Source organism: Urocitellus parryii (assembly GCF_045843805.1).
Source record: "Urocitellus parryii isolate mUroPar1 chromosome 13 unlocalized genomic scaffold, mUroPar1.hap1 SUPER_13_unloc_4, whole genome shotgun sequence".
NCBI classification, from domain to species: Eukaryota; Metazoa; Chordata; class Mammalia; order Rodentia; family Sciuridae; genus Urocitellus; species Urocitellus parryii.
In genome coordinates, this window is record NW_027551772.1 from 749423 (window position 1) to 765026 (window position 15604).

A 15604-nucleotide genomic window follows, 5' to 3' on the forward strand; every position below is an offset into this window, starting at 1 on the left:
ACCATAAATGGAGATTCTGGAAAAAACATTAGGGTGACTTAAACAATGAGACCAGTCTTAATTTAAAACCCAATACTTAAAAAGTTACAGGGAACATGAAATTTTACTTCCAAGACTGAGCTCTCTGATCGACATTAAACTAAATTCATTATCTGTCTCAGGAGAATCTAAACCTGAGGTTTAAGCTGGAAAGAGAAGCAGGGAGGGGCCTAAGACCAAACCAGCACAGGACACAGATCAGGAGGAAGAGGCAATTAAGTCCATGACCACTATGCAAATCAACACAAAAAACTTTAAATTTTAGCCAAAAAAAAAAAGGGGTAGAGAGTAACGACACTAATAAAACCACACTGGGCCCCAAGAGGAAACAAATTCCACCAGCCAGTTAAGTAAGAAAGTACTTCTCTACACCACACAGGAAAAGATGGAAAGCTTTACCATGCTCTATGAACAAAATAAACTTTAACAAACCAGAAAAGAGTAACCAAAAAAACAAAATTAAAACAATCTCATTTGTAATTACACCAGAAATATTCAAAATTGAATCCATATTAAAAACCACTTCCACCCCTAATCACAATGATCAGGTAGGGCTTATTCTAGTCATACCAGGACAGCGTAGCCCTGGTAAGTCAATTATTAAGATTTTACTCTGTATATTACAGGCTAATTGAGCTATATTCTAATAAATACTAACTGACATATTAAAAGCATTTAGCAAACTTTGACATTTTTTTCCTCAACTAAAAAACATTAACAATCTCACCAAAATTAAAACAGATAAAGTTGCAACAAATGAATATTTTAAAGGGTCTTAGCCAATGTAAAAATATATATATATTAAAATATGTAAGATTAAATTATTGGGATCATGTGCATGTACAAATATGTAACAATGACTCTCACTATTACGTATAATTATAAGGCACTAATAAAAATGTGGGAAAATAAAAGATAAAAATGCTTTATTCATTGATAATGATTGATAAGGCAATGAACACTTCATGTGGAAAATACAAATTAAGGAAGAACAATAATGCAAGTTATTACTAAGCTGGACTGATATAAAATAACTACATAAAAATTCAGTAACTGTCCTATGGACGGACTTATGATAATAAGATTGCTATAAAAGTAGGAGGAAGATCACATTTAAAGGCATAAATGCTTAAAAAAATAACTAGAAATAAATACTAGGGGTGGGGGGGAGAAGAACAAGACCAATGTGAAAAAAACCATTAAACTTCCTTGAAGTCATTTAAAAATGAATGAGAGCACCACCCCAAATGAATGAAGCTCCAAAACAGGAGCCATGCATACCATGTTTGGAAAGGTTTCAGTATCATAAAAATGTCCAAGTTTTGTGGCATTCCAATCAAAGACCCAACGGAGTATTTTTTCCCTCTTTGCTTTGCTTTAAAAAAAAATTTAAGTACTAAATTCATCTGGAAGAACTAAAGTATGAGAATTAACAAAGAAAATCTTCAAGGAAAAAGAATAAAGATGGGAACCTTGTATTGTCAACATACTAAAAGTTTTAAATTTAAAGCTAATAAACTCAAATTAGGGTGGTGCATTAAAAGACATTATCTGTAACACACTGAACAAAAGATTAACAGACAAAATTCTTTTAGGGCTTGAGTCATAACTCAGTGGTAGCACACTTGCCTGTCACACCAGAGGACCCAGTTTGATCCCCAGCAACATGTCCTGAAAAGTCTTTAAAATAAATATTTATTAATAATCCTACAAAAGGATGAAGGATGTGAAAAGACAACTTACAGAGGGGGAAAGCATGTCTTAGTTGAAAAATTTCAAGTTAATATGTTTAGCTGACCTTTTCTCTTGACAAAGAGAAGGGAGCGGGAGGAGTGGAACAGAAGGGAAGATTAGGGAGGATGAGACTGATCAAATCATGCATATGTAAGAATATGGCATAATGAATCCTACTATTATATATAATAAATTTGTAATAAATAAATTATTATATTTGTGGGATACAATTTGATAGGACTTACAAAATAAAAAATGAACAAATGATACTTGGAATAGCAACTTCATGTTTAAGACTCTGTGTCTATGCAAAAATGTCTCTTATGTAAAAGCTCTCTCTTGTCTAGCGAGGAGGTACACAGAACAGAGTAGAGGAGAGAGTGGCTACGAAGTCCCTGATCAAGCCCTCCAGAGACCAAGCAGGAAGCAGGTCTGATTTTCTTGCGCAGTTACCATGCATATATACTCAGACAGTAGCTAAGCAGATGACAGGCAGCCACCAATACAATTTTTGCTAACTGTCCTTGCAGCAACCAATCGAAGAGCAGGCTGTGGAAAAAGCATAGGGACCGCAACACAGTTTCACACCCAGAGAAGCACCTAGTGAGTAAGCGGTCTGCCACTCACATGCCCAGCACGAGAAGAGTGGCCTGCCACTCCAATGCCCTTAACATATGCCATGTATGCAGTACTTGATGCACTTGTCCCCACATTAAAGGTCATTCACTGATTGAGTATAAATAACAAAAACAGTGAAAAAATTTTTAAAACCTACAATGTTCATTAAATGAAGAAATTATTTAAAATCTTAGCTAAGACTACAATAATATGTAACAGTAAAATTAAAAATTGATAACAATAAAGTACACTGCTACATGTACTATAATTCTAAGGAAATAGTATGACCATATTTATATAAAAAACAAAAAATACAAATCCATAAATTTTTTGTGTAGGCAGTTATTTAAAAGATATACATACGAGGTATCTGTAATTATAAAATATTTCACATAATTTTTTAAATTAAACATGACATATATGAATATGTCAAAATGAACCTCACCATTATGCATAACTATAATGCACTAATCAGATTTTTTTAGAACTGATTTTGCTCATTTCTTTCTCAGTCAGTAACCAATTCCCTTAGATATAACCAGCATTTTGATTTAACAGTAAAATGTTTCACAAGCCTTTGAATTTCTTATGCATATAGTCATATTGTATGCAATCTTTTGTATCTAGCTCATTTTGCTCAACATAATGTCTGACAGTCATCCATGTTGTTGCACATATCAGTTTGTTCTTTTCAACTGCTAAGGATGCTGTGTTAGTATGGATATATAGTTTGTGTGTCTGTTCAATCATTTATTTCCAATTTTTGGCAATTATGAATATAACAAATAAATTAGCCAGTTATTAGCGATGAGTAATAATATATGACCAAAGTTTATACATAAAGACAATATGCAACTATTTATGTCTGACATTGAAGATCATCTTTGGCATGCTAAAAGGAGAATTGAATTATGCTTACCTATGTCATTAATCACCGCTCTTATTTTGGAGACAAAAGGTCCAACTTCACTGGCATGCATTTTGGCTCTTTCTTTAAGATCAGCACCTGCAAAGTATTTTATTTACAAATATAATCTTGTTTTAAACAAATTTTAAGGCAAAGAATTGAAAATTTATTTAAAATTAATACGAAACTTTAAAAGTCAACTAATTTTTTCATCTATTAAAGGAACTAAATTACCTTTGTTTTCCTTCCCGATGACCACTCTCAACAAGAATAAAATATTGGTTTTTTGTACAGCTATTACATGTTTAAAGCAACACTTTTCAAGCTTTCTAGCTTCAGGACCCCTTCACTTTCTTAAAGTAAGAGACCGTGTTTGGATGATACCAGCAGTTATTCTAGTAGAAAGGAAAACTAAGAAATTTGAACGTAATTATTCACTAAAAATACAAATAAACACAGTCATATAAGCATAAATGACTACAGAGTGGTGCCAGCACCTTTGTTCTCACATTCATTCTACCTTCCCACCACCACCTTAGACTCATAAATGAGGGAGTATACAAGGCATACATGTGGCTATCTACTCTCTTTTTAATCCATAATAAATTAATTATGACCACACATGAGTTCTCAGGTGTACAGAAAATCTCTATCATGTAACAAAAAATACACAAGATAGCATTCAACAGAGCATATGCAGAACAGCAAAGAACTGTAAGTATTCTAAATATACATCAAAAAGAAAAAATAAAATTAGGCAACAGTTATTCAACAAAGTCACACACACACACACACACACACACACAAGAAAGAAAAGAATTAAGAGTATAAATACAGATAAATCCACTAAATAAAACATGTATTTACAGAAAGATACACAGGATAATAACCACTTACTAAGTTTTTAAAACAAGAATATTACCTAAAGGAAAAATAGACAAATGGAATTACTTCAGACTAACAGCTTCTACATAACAAAGAAAATAATCAAAAGAGTAAAGAGACAACCTGCAAAATGGGCAAAAATATGTGTAAACTATATAACCGGTAAGGGGTTAATGTGCAAAATATATAGAGACGCAAACAATAGCGAAAGAATAAATAATCTGACTAAAAAAAATGGCAAAGGATGTTAACAAAAACTTCTCATGAAAAGATGTATAAAATGTCAACAAGTATATGAAAAAATTTTCAGTATCACTAATCATCAGGGAAAATACAAAATTATAATTTTGTATCACCTCACACTAGTTAAAATGGCTATTATCAAAAATAAATGATAGCAAATGAAGAAAAGGGAATTCTTGAGCTCTATGAATAAGAATGCAAATTAGTACAGACATCATGGAGAAGTACAGGGAGGTTCCTCAAAACAACTATCAAGGCCCAGCAATCCCAGTACTGGGCAGGTGCATAGCTCCTAATCCACACTTTCATTTTGCACTGTTTGTTACCCACAGTCATGACAGTCCAAAAATATTAAGTAGAAAATTCCAGAAATAAACAAGAATTCCTAAGTTTTAAATTATGCACTACTTGAGTTGTATGATGAAACCTTGCTTTGTCCTGTTCCATCTCACCCCAGACATGAAGACCTAACTCTGGTTCTAACACATTCCCTTTTTCCCAGAGTAACCTCAATGTATACACAACACAATATTAGTCACTTAGGGGCTCAGTTTTGAGATTAACTGTTACAGACAAGTTGTTAATGTTCAAGTAGCCCCTATTTTACTTAACAATGGCCACAAACTATAAGAGAAGTGATGCTGACAATTCAGATATGCCACAGAAAAGCCATAAAGTACTCCCTTTAAGTGAAAGGTGAAAGTTCTCAATTAAAAAAAAATCATATACTGAGGTTCCTAAGATCCACAGTATGAATAAATAGGAAAAAATATACATGTATTTGTTTTTACGTATTCATATATATTTACATACAGTCTTATTTAATTGTTTCACTGTTTTATTTAATAAACAACACACTTTTTCCAAACTGAAGGTTTGTAACAACTTGTGCCAAAAAGTCTTATCGGTGCCATTTTCTCAAATGCATATGCTCACTATGTGTCTCTGTGCCACCTTTTGGTAATTATCACATTTTGAACCTTCTCAGCACTTATATCTGTTAAGCTGATCAGTGATTTCTGATGTTATTATTGGGTCACCACAAAACAAGCTTTTATAAGACAAGCAAACTTAACTGGGACACAACATGCCCTCTGAGCATTCAAATGAAAATACGAATCATACACACATTGATTACACTGAAGCACAGCTTAGGAAGGCATGTTGAAAACTAAGAAAAACCAGAAGTTAGGTCTCTTGGACAAAAGTTGTGGATGCAAAAAGAAAATTCTTAAAGGAAAGTCACAGTACTACTCCAATGAATAAACAAAAGATATGAAAGTCAAAGAGCCTCATTACTGACATAGATAAAGTTCTAGTTGTCTGGATGGGGAAAAAAAAATCAAGCCAGCTACAACAATCCTTAATCCTAATCCAGAGCAAGGCCCTATCTCTCTTCAATCCACTGAAAGCTGAGGGGTGAGGAAGCTCTGGAAGAAAAGTCTGAAACTAGCCTAGAATGGTTCATAAGGTTTAAGGAAAGAAGACATCTCCACAGCATGAAGGTGAGGCAGCCAGTGTTGATGGAGAAGCTGCTGCAAGTTACCCAGAAGATCCAGCTCCGACCCCTCAGAAAGGTGGCTACACTGCCAGCAGGTCTGCAAACACAGATGAAACACCCTTCTCCTGGAAGAAGAGGCCATCTAGGATTTTCATAGAAAAGTAAAGTCATTTTCTGATTTCAAAGATTCAAAGGACAGGCTGACTCTCTTGTTAGGGAATAATGCAATTGGTGGTCGAATCCAATGCTCACTTTTGATCACTTCAAAACTCCTAGGGCCCTTGAAGAATTATATTAAATCTCTGCCTGTGCTTTATAAATAGAACAACAAAGTCTGAATGACAACACATCTGTCTACAACATCATTAAACCCAGTCTACTGTTAAGAACTATTGCTCAGGATTAAAAACAAAAAAGATTCCTACTCACTGACAATGTACATGGTCACCCAAGATCTCTGATGGAAATGTACAATGATGCTGATGCCTGCTAACCAAAAATTTATTATGCAGCCCAAGGAGGATACAGTAGGCTGAGGCAAAAAGATCGTGAGTTCAAAGCCAGTCTCTGCAATGGTGAGGTGCTAAGCAACTCAGAGAGACCCTGTCTCTAAATAAAACACAAAAAAATAGAGCTAGGGATGTGGCTTAGTGGTCAAGTGCCCTGAGGTCAATCACCAGTACAGCCCCACACAAAAATAATTTCTCCAAGACACATTATAATTAAAATGACTAACATACAGAGCAAGAATAAAATATTGAAAGCCTCGGGTCTGGGGCTGGGGCTCAGTGGTACAGTGGTTGCCTAGCATGTGTGAGGCACTGGGTTCAATCTCTGGCACCACATCAAAAAATAAAAACAAATAAAATAAAGGTATTGTGTTCATCTACAAATAAAAAACTATAAAAAAATATATTGAAAGCCTCAGAGGAAAATGTCACATTTAGAGGAAAGTCAATCATAATTATTCTAATTTTTCAGCAAATTCTAAAATCAAGGAGAGTGTGGAATGAATGTGAAATAAAATAACCATCAACCATGATTACTACATCCTGCAGAGCTATCCTTCAGAGTTGAAGATGAAGTAGTTAAGCAAAATTAAAAGAATCCATGACTACTAAGCCACCACTACAGAAAATTCTTACATACTACAAACAAAAGAAATAAAAACAGACCCCAAAGCACTCAATAGTCAAATCTCACTTGAAAAACATCTAAGCAAATTAGAAACATGACCAAATTAAACATCAAAAATAAATCAAAATGGCAGGAATTAATAAACCTTTCTATATAATAACAATGAAGATAAATGGTCTCAACTTTCCAATTAGGAGGCATAGGGTGGCAGAATGGCTGAAACAACAAGATCCAATTACATGTTCTTTGCAAGACTCACCTTATAGGCAGACATACATATATTACAAATGAAGCCTGAAAACAAGCACGAATAGCTACTTTTATATCTGACAAAGCAGACTCCAAGCCAAAATTAATCAGAAGAGACAAATAAGGTCACTTCATACTGGTAAAGGGAACAATCGAACAAAGTCTAATGATAGTAAATATTTATGCACATAATTACATAAAATAGATACAACTCAACTTAAGGATTCAGAGACTCCACTACAATAATACCAGGTAATTTCAACACACTTCTTCCACCAACAGATAGGTCATCCAGACAAGCTCAGTAAAGACTCATCAGACTAAAAATTATAAATCAAATGAATAGACATATATAGAATAATGCATCCAATAATGGCAGTATTCACTTCTTCTCAGCTACTCATGAAATCTCCAAAACAGATCACATTTTAGGTTACAAAGCAACTCTAAGCAAATAAATACTCTCTCTCTCTCTCTCTCTCTCTCTCTCTCTCTATATATATATATATATATATATATATATATATATTTCCTTGCATCTCATCTGATCATAATGGAATAAAGTTAGAAATCAACACACACACACACACACACACACACACACACAAGGCACCAAAACTATTTAAACACATGCACAGAGATTGAACAATACACTTCTAAATGATGAATAGGTGATAAAAGTCAGGGGAGACCTTAAAAAATTGTTAGAAAGAAATGAGATCAGTGATAAAACATACCAAAACCTCTGGGACACTACAAAGGCAAGTCTAAGAGGAAAGTTTATTCCCGTGAGTACCTGCATGAGAGAATCCAAAAGATGTTTAAATAGACAACCTAATGATGTTCCTCAAGACCACAGGGGGGAAAAAAAGAACAAAAGAATTCCAAAATCAGTGGAAGAAAGGAAATAATTAAAATCAAGCAAGAATCAATGATATGCTGAATTTCTTAAAAAGCATGGGATCAATAGAGACAAGCAAAATAGATAAACTCTTAGCCAAACTGATCCAAAGAAAAAGGGAGACGATCCAAATTAATAAAATTAGAGATGAAAAGGAGAAATCACCACGGGTATCAGAGAAATCTAAAGAATCATAAAAGACTACTTTGAAAACTTATATGCCAATAAATTGGAGAACCTAAAAGAAATGGATACATTTCTAGACACAAATGACCTGCCTAAATGGAACCAGGAAGATATAGAAAACCTAAACAGACCAAAAACAATCAATGAAACAGAAGCAGAAATTAAAAGATTTCCAATAGATAAAAAGTCCAGAGCCAAATGGATCTCCACTATATTCTACCAGACCTTCAGAGAACTAATGATAATGGTCCTCAAATTATTCCATGAAACAGAGTGAAACATTTCCAATTTCATTCAAAGAAGCCAGTTTTTATATCAAAACCAGATAAGAACAAATCAAGCAAGGAAAACTACAGACTAATATCCCTTATGAGCACAGATGTAAAAATCATTAAAAATGTATTAGCAAATCATATTTAACAACACATTAAGAAGATTACACATCATAACCAAGATGGTTTCATTCCAGAGATGCAAGGCTTAACATATGCAAATGAATAGATATAATTTACCACATGAATAAAATTAAGGACAAAAATCACAGTCATTTTCAAAAGATGTAAAAAAAGCCTTTGACAAAATTCAGCACCCATTCATGATGAAAACACTGAAAAAAAAACTCAGGATAGAAGGAACTTACCTCAACATCATAAGACTACATACAATAATCTCAAATCCAGCACCACAGTGAACAGGTTAAAACTGAAAGCTCTTCCTCTAAAATCTAGAATGAGACAAGGATCTCCACTCTTACCATTCTTATTCAATATACTACCAGAAGTTCTAGCCAGAGCAATGAGACAAGAGAAAGAAATCAAAGAAATACAAACGAGAAAGAAATAAGTCAAATTATCACTGTTTACACATAATATGATCCTAATCTTAGGAGATCTGAAAGGTTCCACCAGAAGACTTCCAGATTAATAAACAAATGCAGCAAAGTAGCAGGATACAAAATCAACACAGAAAAACAAGTAACAGCTTTCCTATACAACAATTAGCTAAAAAAGAAATTAGGAAAACAATTCCATTCACAATAACCTAAAAAAATAAATAAATATCTAGGAATAATCTAAGCAACAAGGAGAAAGACCTCTACACTGAAAATTTTAGAATACTGAAGAAAGAAATTGAAGAAGATAGTAAACCATGAAAAGAACTCCCATGCTTGTGGGTAGGCAGATTAATATTGATAAAAGGCCATATTACCCAAAGCAATATAGAGATTCAATGCAATCCCCATCAAAACACCAGTGACTTTCTTTACAGAACTAGGGACAAAAACTACTAAAATTTATTGAAAGACAAAATAGCCAAAGTAATTCTAAGAAAACTATACTGGAAGCATCACAATACCTGACATCAAATTACACTACAGAGTTATATGCATGGTACTGGCATAAAAACAGACACGCTGACCAATGGGACAAAGTAGAAGACACAGAGACAAATCCATATAGATACAGTCAACCAATTATTGACAAAGGCATGAAAAAATATGTTGGAGAAAAGACAGCAGTTTTAACAAATGTTGATGTGGAAACTGGTTATCCATACTAGGAAGAATAAGACTAGATCCCTATCTCTAATCCTGCACAAAAGTCAACTTAAAATGGATCAAAGACATAGATGTTAAAACAGATAACTTCACAATTCCTAGAATAAGACATAAGATCAACAGTCCCTACATACATTTACAAGCAATGACTTCCTCAACAGGATTCCTACAGCTCAGGAAATAATTCCAAGGATTAATAATGAGATAGCATCAAATTAAAAAGCTTCTGCACAGCAAAGGAAATAATTCAGAGCATGAACTGGAAGGCTACAGAACAGGAGGAAATCTTTGCCAGCTATTCTGCTAAAAGATTAACATCCAAAATGTGTAAAGAACTCAAAAACTTTACCACCAGAAAAAGAAGTAACCCAATCAATTATTGGGCAAATGAACTAAACAGATACTTCTCAAAAAGAGGAAATACAAATGGCGAACAAATAAATGAGAAAATGTTCAACATCTTTGGCAATTAGGGATATGCAAATCAAAACTACACTGAGATTTCATCTCACTCCAGTTAGAATGTCAGCCATCCAGAACATAAGCAATAATAAATGCTGGAAAGGATTTGGGCAGGAAAGGAACATTTTTACATTATAAATGGGACTGTAAATTAGTACAATCACTATGGAAATCAGTATGGAGGTTCTTGAAAAGACTAAAAATGGAACTACCACATGACCCAGCTATAACAGTCCTTGGTATCTGTCCCAAAGAACTAAAGTCATCATACTATAATAATGCATGCATACCAATGTTGATAGAAGCACAAGTCACAATAGCCAAATAATCGAACCAGCCTAATGTCCATCAATGTTTGAATGGACAAAATAAATGTGGCATATACATCACAACAGAGTTCTATTCATCCATAAAGAATGAAATTATATCATTTACAGGAAAACAGATGTAACTTAAAAATATTATGTTAAGTGAAATAAGCCAAACTCAGAAAGGCAAAAGTCATATGGATATCATATATGGAACTTAGACACAATAAAAAAAAAGAAGGAGGGTGCCAGTTTCATGAAAATAAGAGATCAGTAAAGTATATGAAAGGGACTGGGGAGGGAGAAGGACAGGGAAAGAGGAAATACTGGAGAAGGATACTGACCAAACTACATTTTATATCATGTACATTTGCAAATATGTAACAACAAATCACACTATTAGATATAATTATAACACATCGATAAAGAATGGGAAATGGGGGAAGAAAGCACACCAAGAATAAATGCTGAAAGACAAAGAAAAAAGAAAATCGCAGAAGCTTACAAAGAAAAAAAGACAAATATCTTTAAAAAGAATAAGACTGCTGACTTCTTAATGGAAAATGGATGGCATTTTTAACATGGGTAAAGAGAATATAGTAGTTTCTCTTTCCCACAACTGCTTTCTATACTTTTAGTTACATGCAGTTGGCCTCAATCCAACTTGAACAAAATCAGAGAAAAAAGAAAATACTTTCTCCATTTTAAATTGCACACTATTTTGAGTACCAAGACGAAATCTCACATCATCCTACTTCATCTCACCCAGAATGTGAATCATCCCTTTGTCCATCATATCCACACTGTATGCCTGTTAGTCACTCAGTAGCCATCTCCATCATCAGATCAACTGTCTTGGTATCGCAGTGCTTGTGTTTAAATAACCCTTATTTTACTTCATAATGGTCCCAAAGTATAAAAGTTGTGATGCTAGCAACTGAAATGTTCCAAAGAGAAGGTATAAGCTATGAGGGCTACATTTAAGTGAAAAAGCGAGAGGTTTCAATATGGAAAAAAACAGTATACACAGGGTTCAATACTATCCACAGCTTCAGGCCTCCAGTGAGGATCTGGAAATGATTCTTCTTTGGATAAGAAGAAATACTAAAATTAGGCTTCTCAACTAAGCAAACATCCTTCAAAAATGATAGTTTGCCGGCATGGTGGTAGCAAACCTGTAATCCCAGCAGCTCTGGAGGCTGAGACAGGAGGACTGTGAGTTCAAAGCCAACCTCAGCAAAAGCAAGGTGCTAAGCAACTCAGTGAGACCCCGTCTCTAAATAAAACACAAAAATAGGGCTGGGGATGTGGCTCAGTGCCCAAGTTCAATCCCTAGTACCAAAACAAAATACCAATAGTGAAAGGCACCAAAAAACAGACATGGTAGAAAAGATAGCTTTTTCAACAAACGGTGCTAGAAAAACTGGAAATTCACATGTAGCAAAATGAAATTAAACCCCTATCTCTCACCCTGCACAAAACCAACTCAAAGTTTATCAAACACTTAGACACTAAAACACAGACCCTGTGTCTAACAGAAGAAAAGGCCCAAATCTCTACCATGTCGGCTTAGGAACCAGGTTCCTTAACAGGACTCCTAAAGCACAAGAAGTAAAATCAAGAATCAATAAACAGGATGGAATCAAACTAAACAGCTTCTTCACAGCAAAGGAAACATAATGTGAAGAGACAGCCTACAGAATAGGAGAAAATCTTTACCAATCTCCAGCATATATAAAGAGCTTGCAGGCTGGAATTGTGGCTCAGTGGTAGAGCACTTGCTTAGCATGTTTGAGGCAATGGATTCAATTCTCAGCACAGCATACAAATAAATGAATAAAATAAAGGTCCATTAACATCTAAAAAAAATGTTTAAGAGAAAATAATTCAAAAAACTCAACACCAAAAAAGCAAACAACCCAATCAATAAATGGGCTAAGGAAGTGAACAGACCCTTCACAGAAGATACACAATTGATGGACAAATATATTTTAAAAAAATCAATCTCTAGTAATTATAGAAATGAAAATCAAAACTGCTCTAAGGTTTCATCTCCAGTCAGAATGGTAATTATCAGGAATACAAGCAACAGTAAGTGTTGGCGAGGATGGGGGAGGGGGAGGCACACTCTGGAACATTGCTAGAGGGACTGCAAATTGGTGCAGCCAATCTAGAAAGCAGTATGAAGAATCCTTGGGAAACTGGGAGTGGAACCACCACCACTTTACCCAGTTATCCCACTCCTTGTTATACACAAAGGACTTAAAATCAGCATACGACAGTGACACAACCACACTGACGTTTCTACCAGCTCAATTTACATTAGCTAAACTAAAGAACCAACCTAGGTGCCCTTCAACAGATGAATGGAATAAAAAATTGTGAGATATATATATATATATATATATATATATATATATATATATATATATACACACACATACATACACATACAGTGATATATTACTAAGCCTTAAATAAGAATGAAATTATGGCATTTTCAGGTAAATGGGTGGAGTTGGAGAATATCATGTGAAGCAAAATAAGCCAATCCCAAAGAACCAAAGGCTAAATGTTTTCTCTGATATGCAGATGCTAATCCACAATAAGGGGTTGGGGTAGGGAAGAAGAAAGGTACTTTGGATTAGGCCGAGGGGAATGAATGAATTGGACATTATCACCCTATGTACAGAGTTGATTACACGACCTGTATAACTCGACATCATGTACAACCAGAAGAACGAGAAGTGATACTTCATTTATGTATGATGTGTCAAAATGGATTCTGTCATGTATAACTAATTAGAATTTTTAAAAAGAAAAAAATGATAATGAAATAAAGACATTTACACACACACACACACATAATTTTTCACCATAGGTCCAATATTTTTAAGAGCTGTAGCTTAAAATGCAAGGGTGCATAATGGCTAAGGTAAAGGGATAAAAAAAATATGCAAACACTAACCAAATGGAAACCTGTAAAGATATCCTAATTTTGAAAAAGTAAATCTAAGGTTAGAAACATAACTCAAGCTAGAGGGTCACTATATAGTAATAAGTAAGATTATCTACTAAAAGTCATAAAAATTCTAAATTAGCAATAGACAAAAGACAGCCCCCAATATACATAAATCAAAGACTTATAGAACCTGAAATAAAAAGTGACAAATCACTATCACAGTAGATTTCTAACAGACTCTCTTAGTAACTGACAAAACAAGCAGGCAAATATCCTTATCAAATATTAAGAAATAAAAAATACTGAAGAAAGAAATAGAGAAAACTAGGAAGTCCAAGACCATGGCACTATCAAGGGCTTCATGCTATTTCAACTCATGCAGGGAAGGGGAAAAGCAAGGAGAGAGTCAGGGAAGAGAACACAAGAGGAGAAGCTTCAGTGTATAAAAACCTACTCTCAAGGCAGTCAACTGAGCCCTGGGTTACTACCACAAGAATTAACCCAGTCCTAAAAGAAAGGCATAATTTAACCAAGCACAGGGTGGACACTGGTACTCTCAAGGCTTAAGTAGAAGGGTACCAAGTTCAAGGCTGCATGGACAACTTAGAGAGACTCTCTCAGCACCCTGGGTTCAAGCCCCAATACTGAAAAAAACAAAATAGTATAATCTCTTATTGACTTAATCATTTCTTAAAGACAAAATCCCAAAATCACCACAATCAAATTTCAATGTTATGTTTAGAATAAATCATATTCAAACCACAGCAACTTTCCTGTAACTTTTTTCCTCATATAACCAGTGTCGATATCTTAAAATCGTTTGTTAGCCTTGTCAGTTTCTTGCATCCACATATGTATATAACTGAATTAGTTTTTATTCAATTTCCTGTAACTATAAAGTGGCAGTTTTTTCCAGACTGAACTTTCATTACAAGCATTATTAGCACAGAGTTGACTAAAGCATAAATATGTTGTGAAACTGCTATTAAATGCTGAGTATAAACATCTACCAATAATGCATCGGAATTAAGAACCATCTCCTCTCTTCCCATTACTTCATATACCCATGGATAATGATGCCACTAATACCAAATTGTTTTCCAAAGTGGTCTTCTCTGCACACTGCCACCAGCAGTGCACTGCTCCACCTGATCTCCAGTACGTGGCCCTGCCATACTTACTGTGATGGTTACCTTCATGTGTTAACATGATTAAGCAGATCAAAGGGTGCATCTAGGAGGGCATTTCAGGATGAGATGAGCATTTCAATTTGGGGTTTGAAGAACCATGCTCCCAATGTGGTTGAACATCATCTAATCTATTGAGGGCCTGAAAAGGAAGAGGAAGAAGGAATTCAGCCCTCTTTCCCCCTGCTTTATTGCTTGAACTCATTTCATCTTTTTCTGCCTTTGTACTGGAATTTACATTGTTGGCTCCCCTGGTTCTCAGGCATTTAGACTTGGACTAACTATACCCCTGGCTTTCCAAGTTCTCCAGCTTGCAGGTGTAGATTTTGGAACTTCTCCATCTGCATAATTGGATGAGCAATTCCTCATAATAAATCTCCTTTTATATCCTATTGGTTCTGTTTCTCTTGAATCCTGACTTATTAAACTGGGCCAACCTAGTGGATGAGAAATTAGCTACATTTTCCACAGTAGCAAAAGATGAAACTGCTCCCAAGTTTGTGAGCCTTATGGTGCTGTGAGTGAAGTCATCACTTCTCAATCATTCCAGTGTTTGTATACATCTGGTACTAATTCGAGCACCCTGGTCTTTCCTGAGCCCACTCCGCAAGGGTTTTTATTCCCTCCATTCAAACCAAAGATCAAGATAAGATGACCAATGACTTTCACACAGCTAAATTTCCAAATAGATAGAGCACTAGATAGAGCATATGCTCTGTGTATCCCA

The 15604-nt window shown here is 34.8% G+C and overlaps 1 protein-coding gene across 1 annotated transcript in view; it reads right to left on the reverse strand.

Annotated features, from left to right (window-relative positions):
- LOC144251439 (methylglutaconyl-CoA hydratase, mitochondrial-like) overlaps positions 1-15604 on the reverse strand; it is an 86921-nt gene that overhangs the window by 47749 nt on the left and 23568 nt on the right. The window contains exon 4 of the mRNA XM_077794353.1: positions 3311-3397. Coding sequence (XP_077650479.1) covers positions 3311-3397 — 87 coding nt within the window. The remainder of the gene's footprint in view (positions 1-3310; positions 3398-15604) is intronic.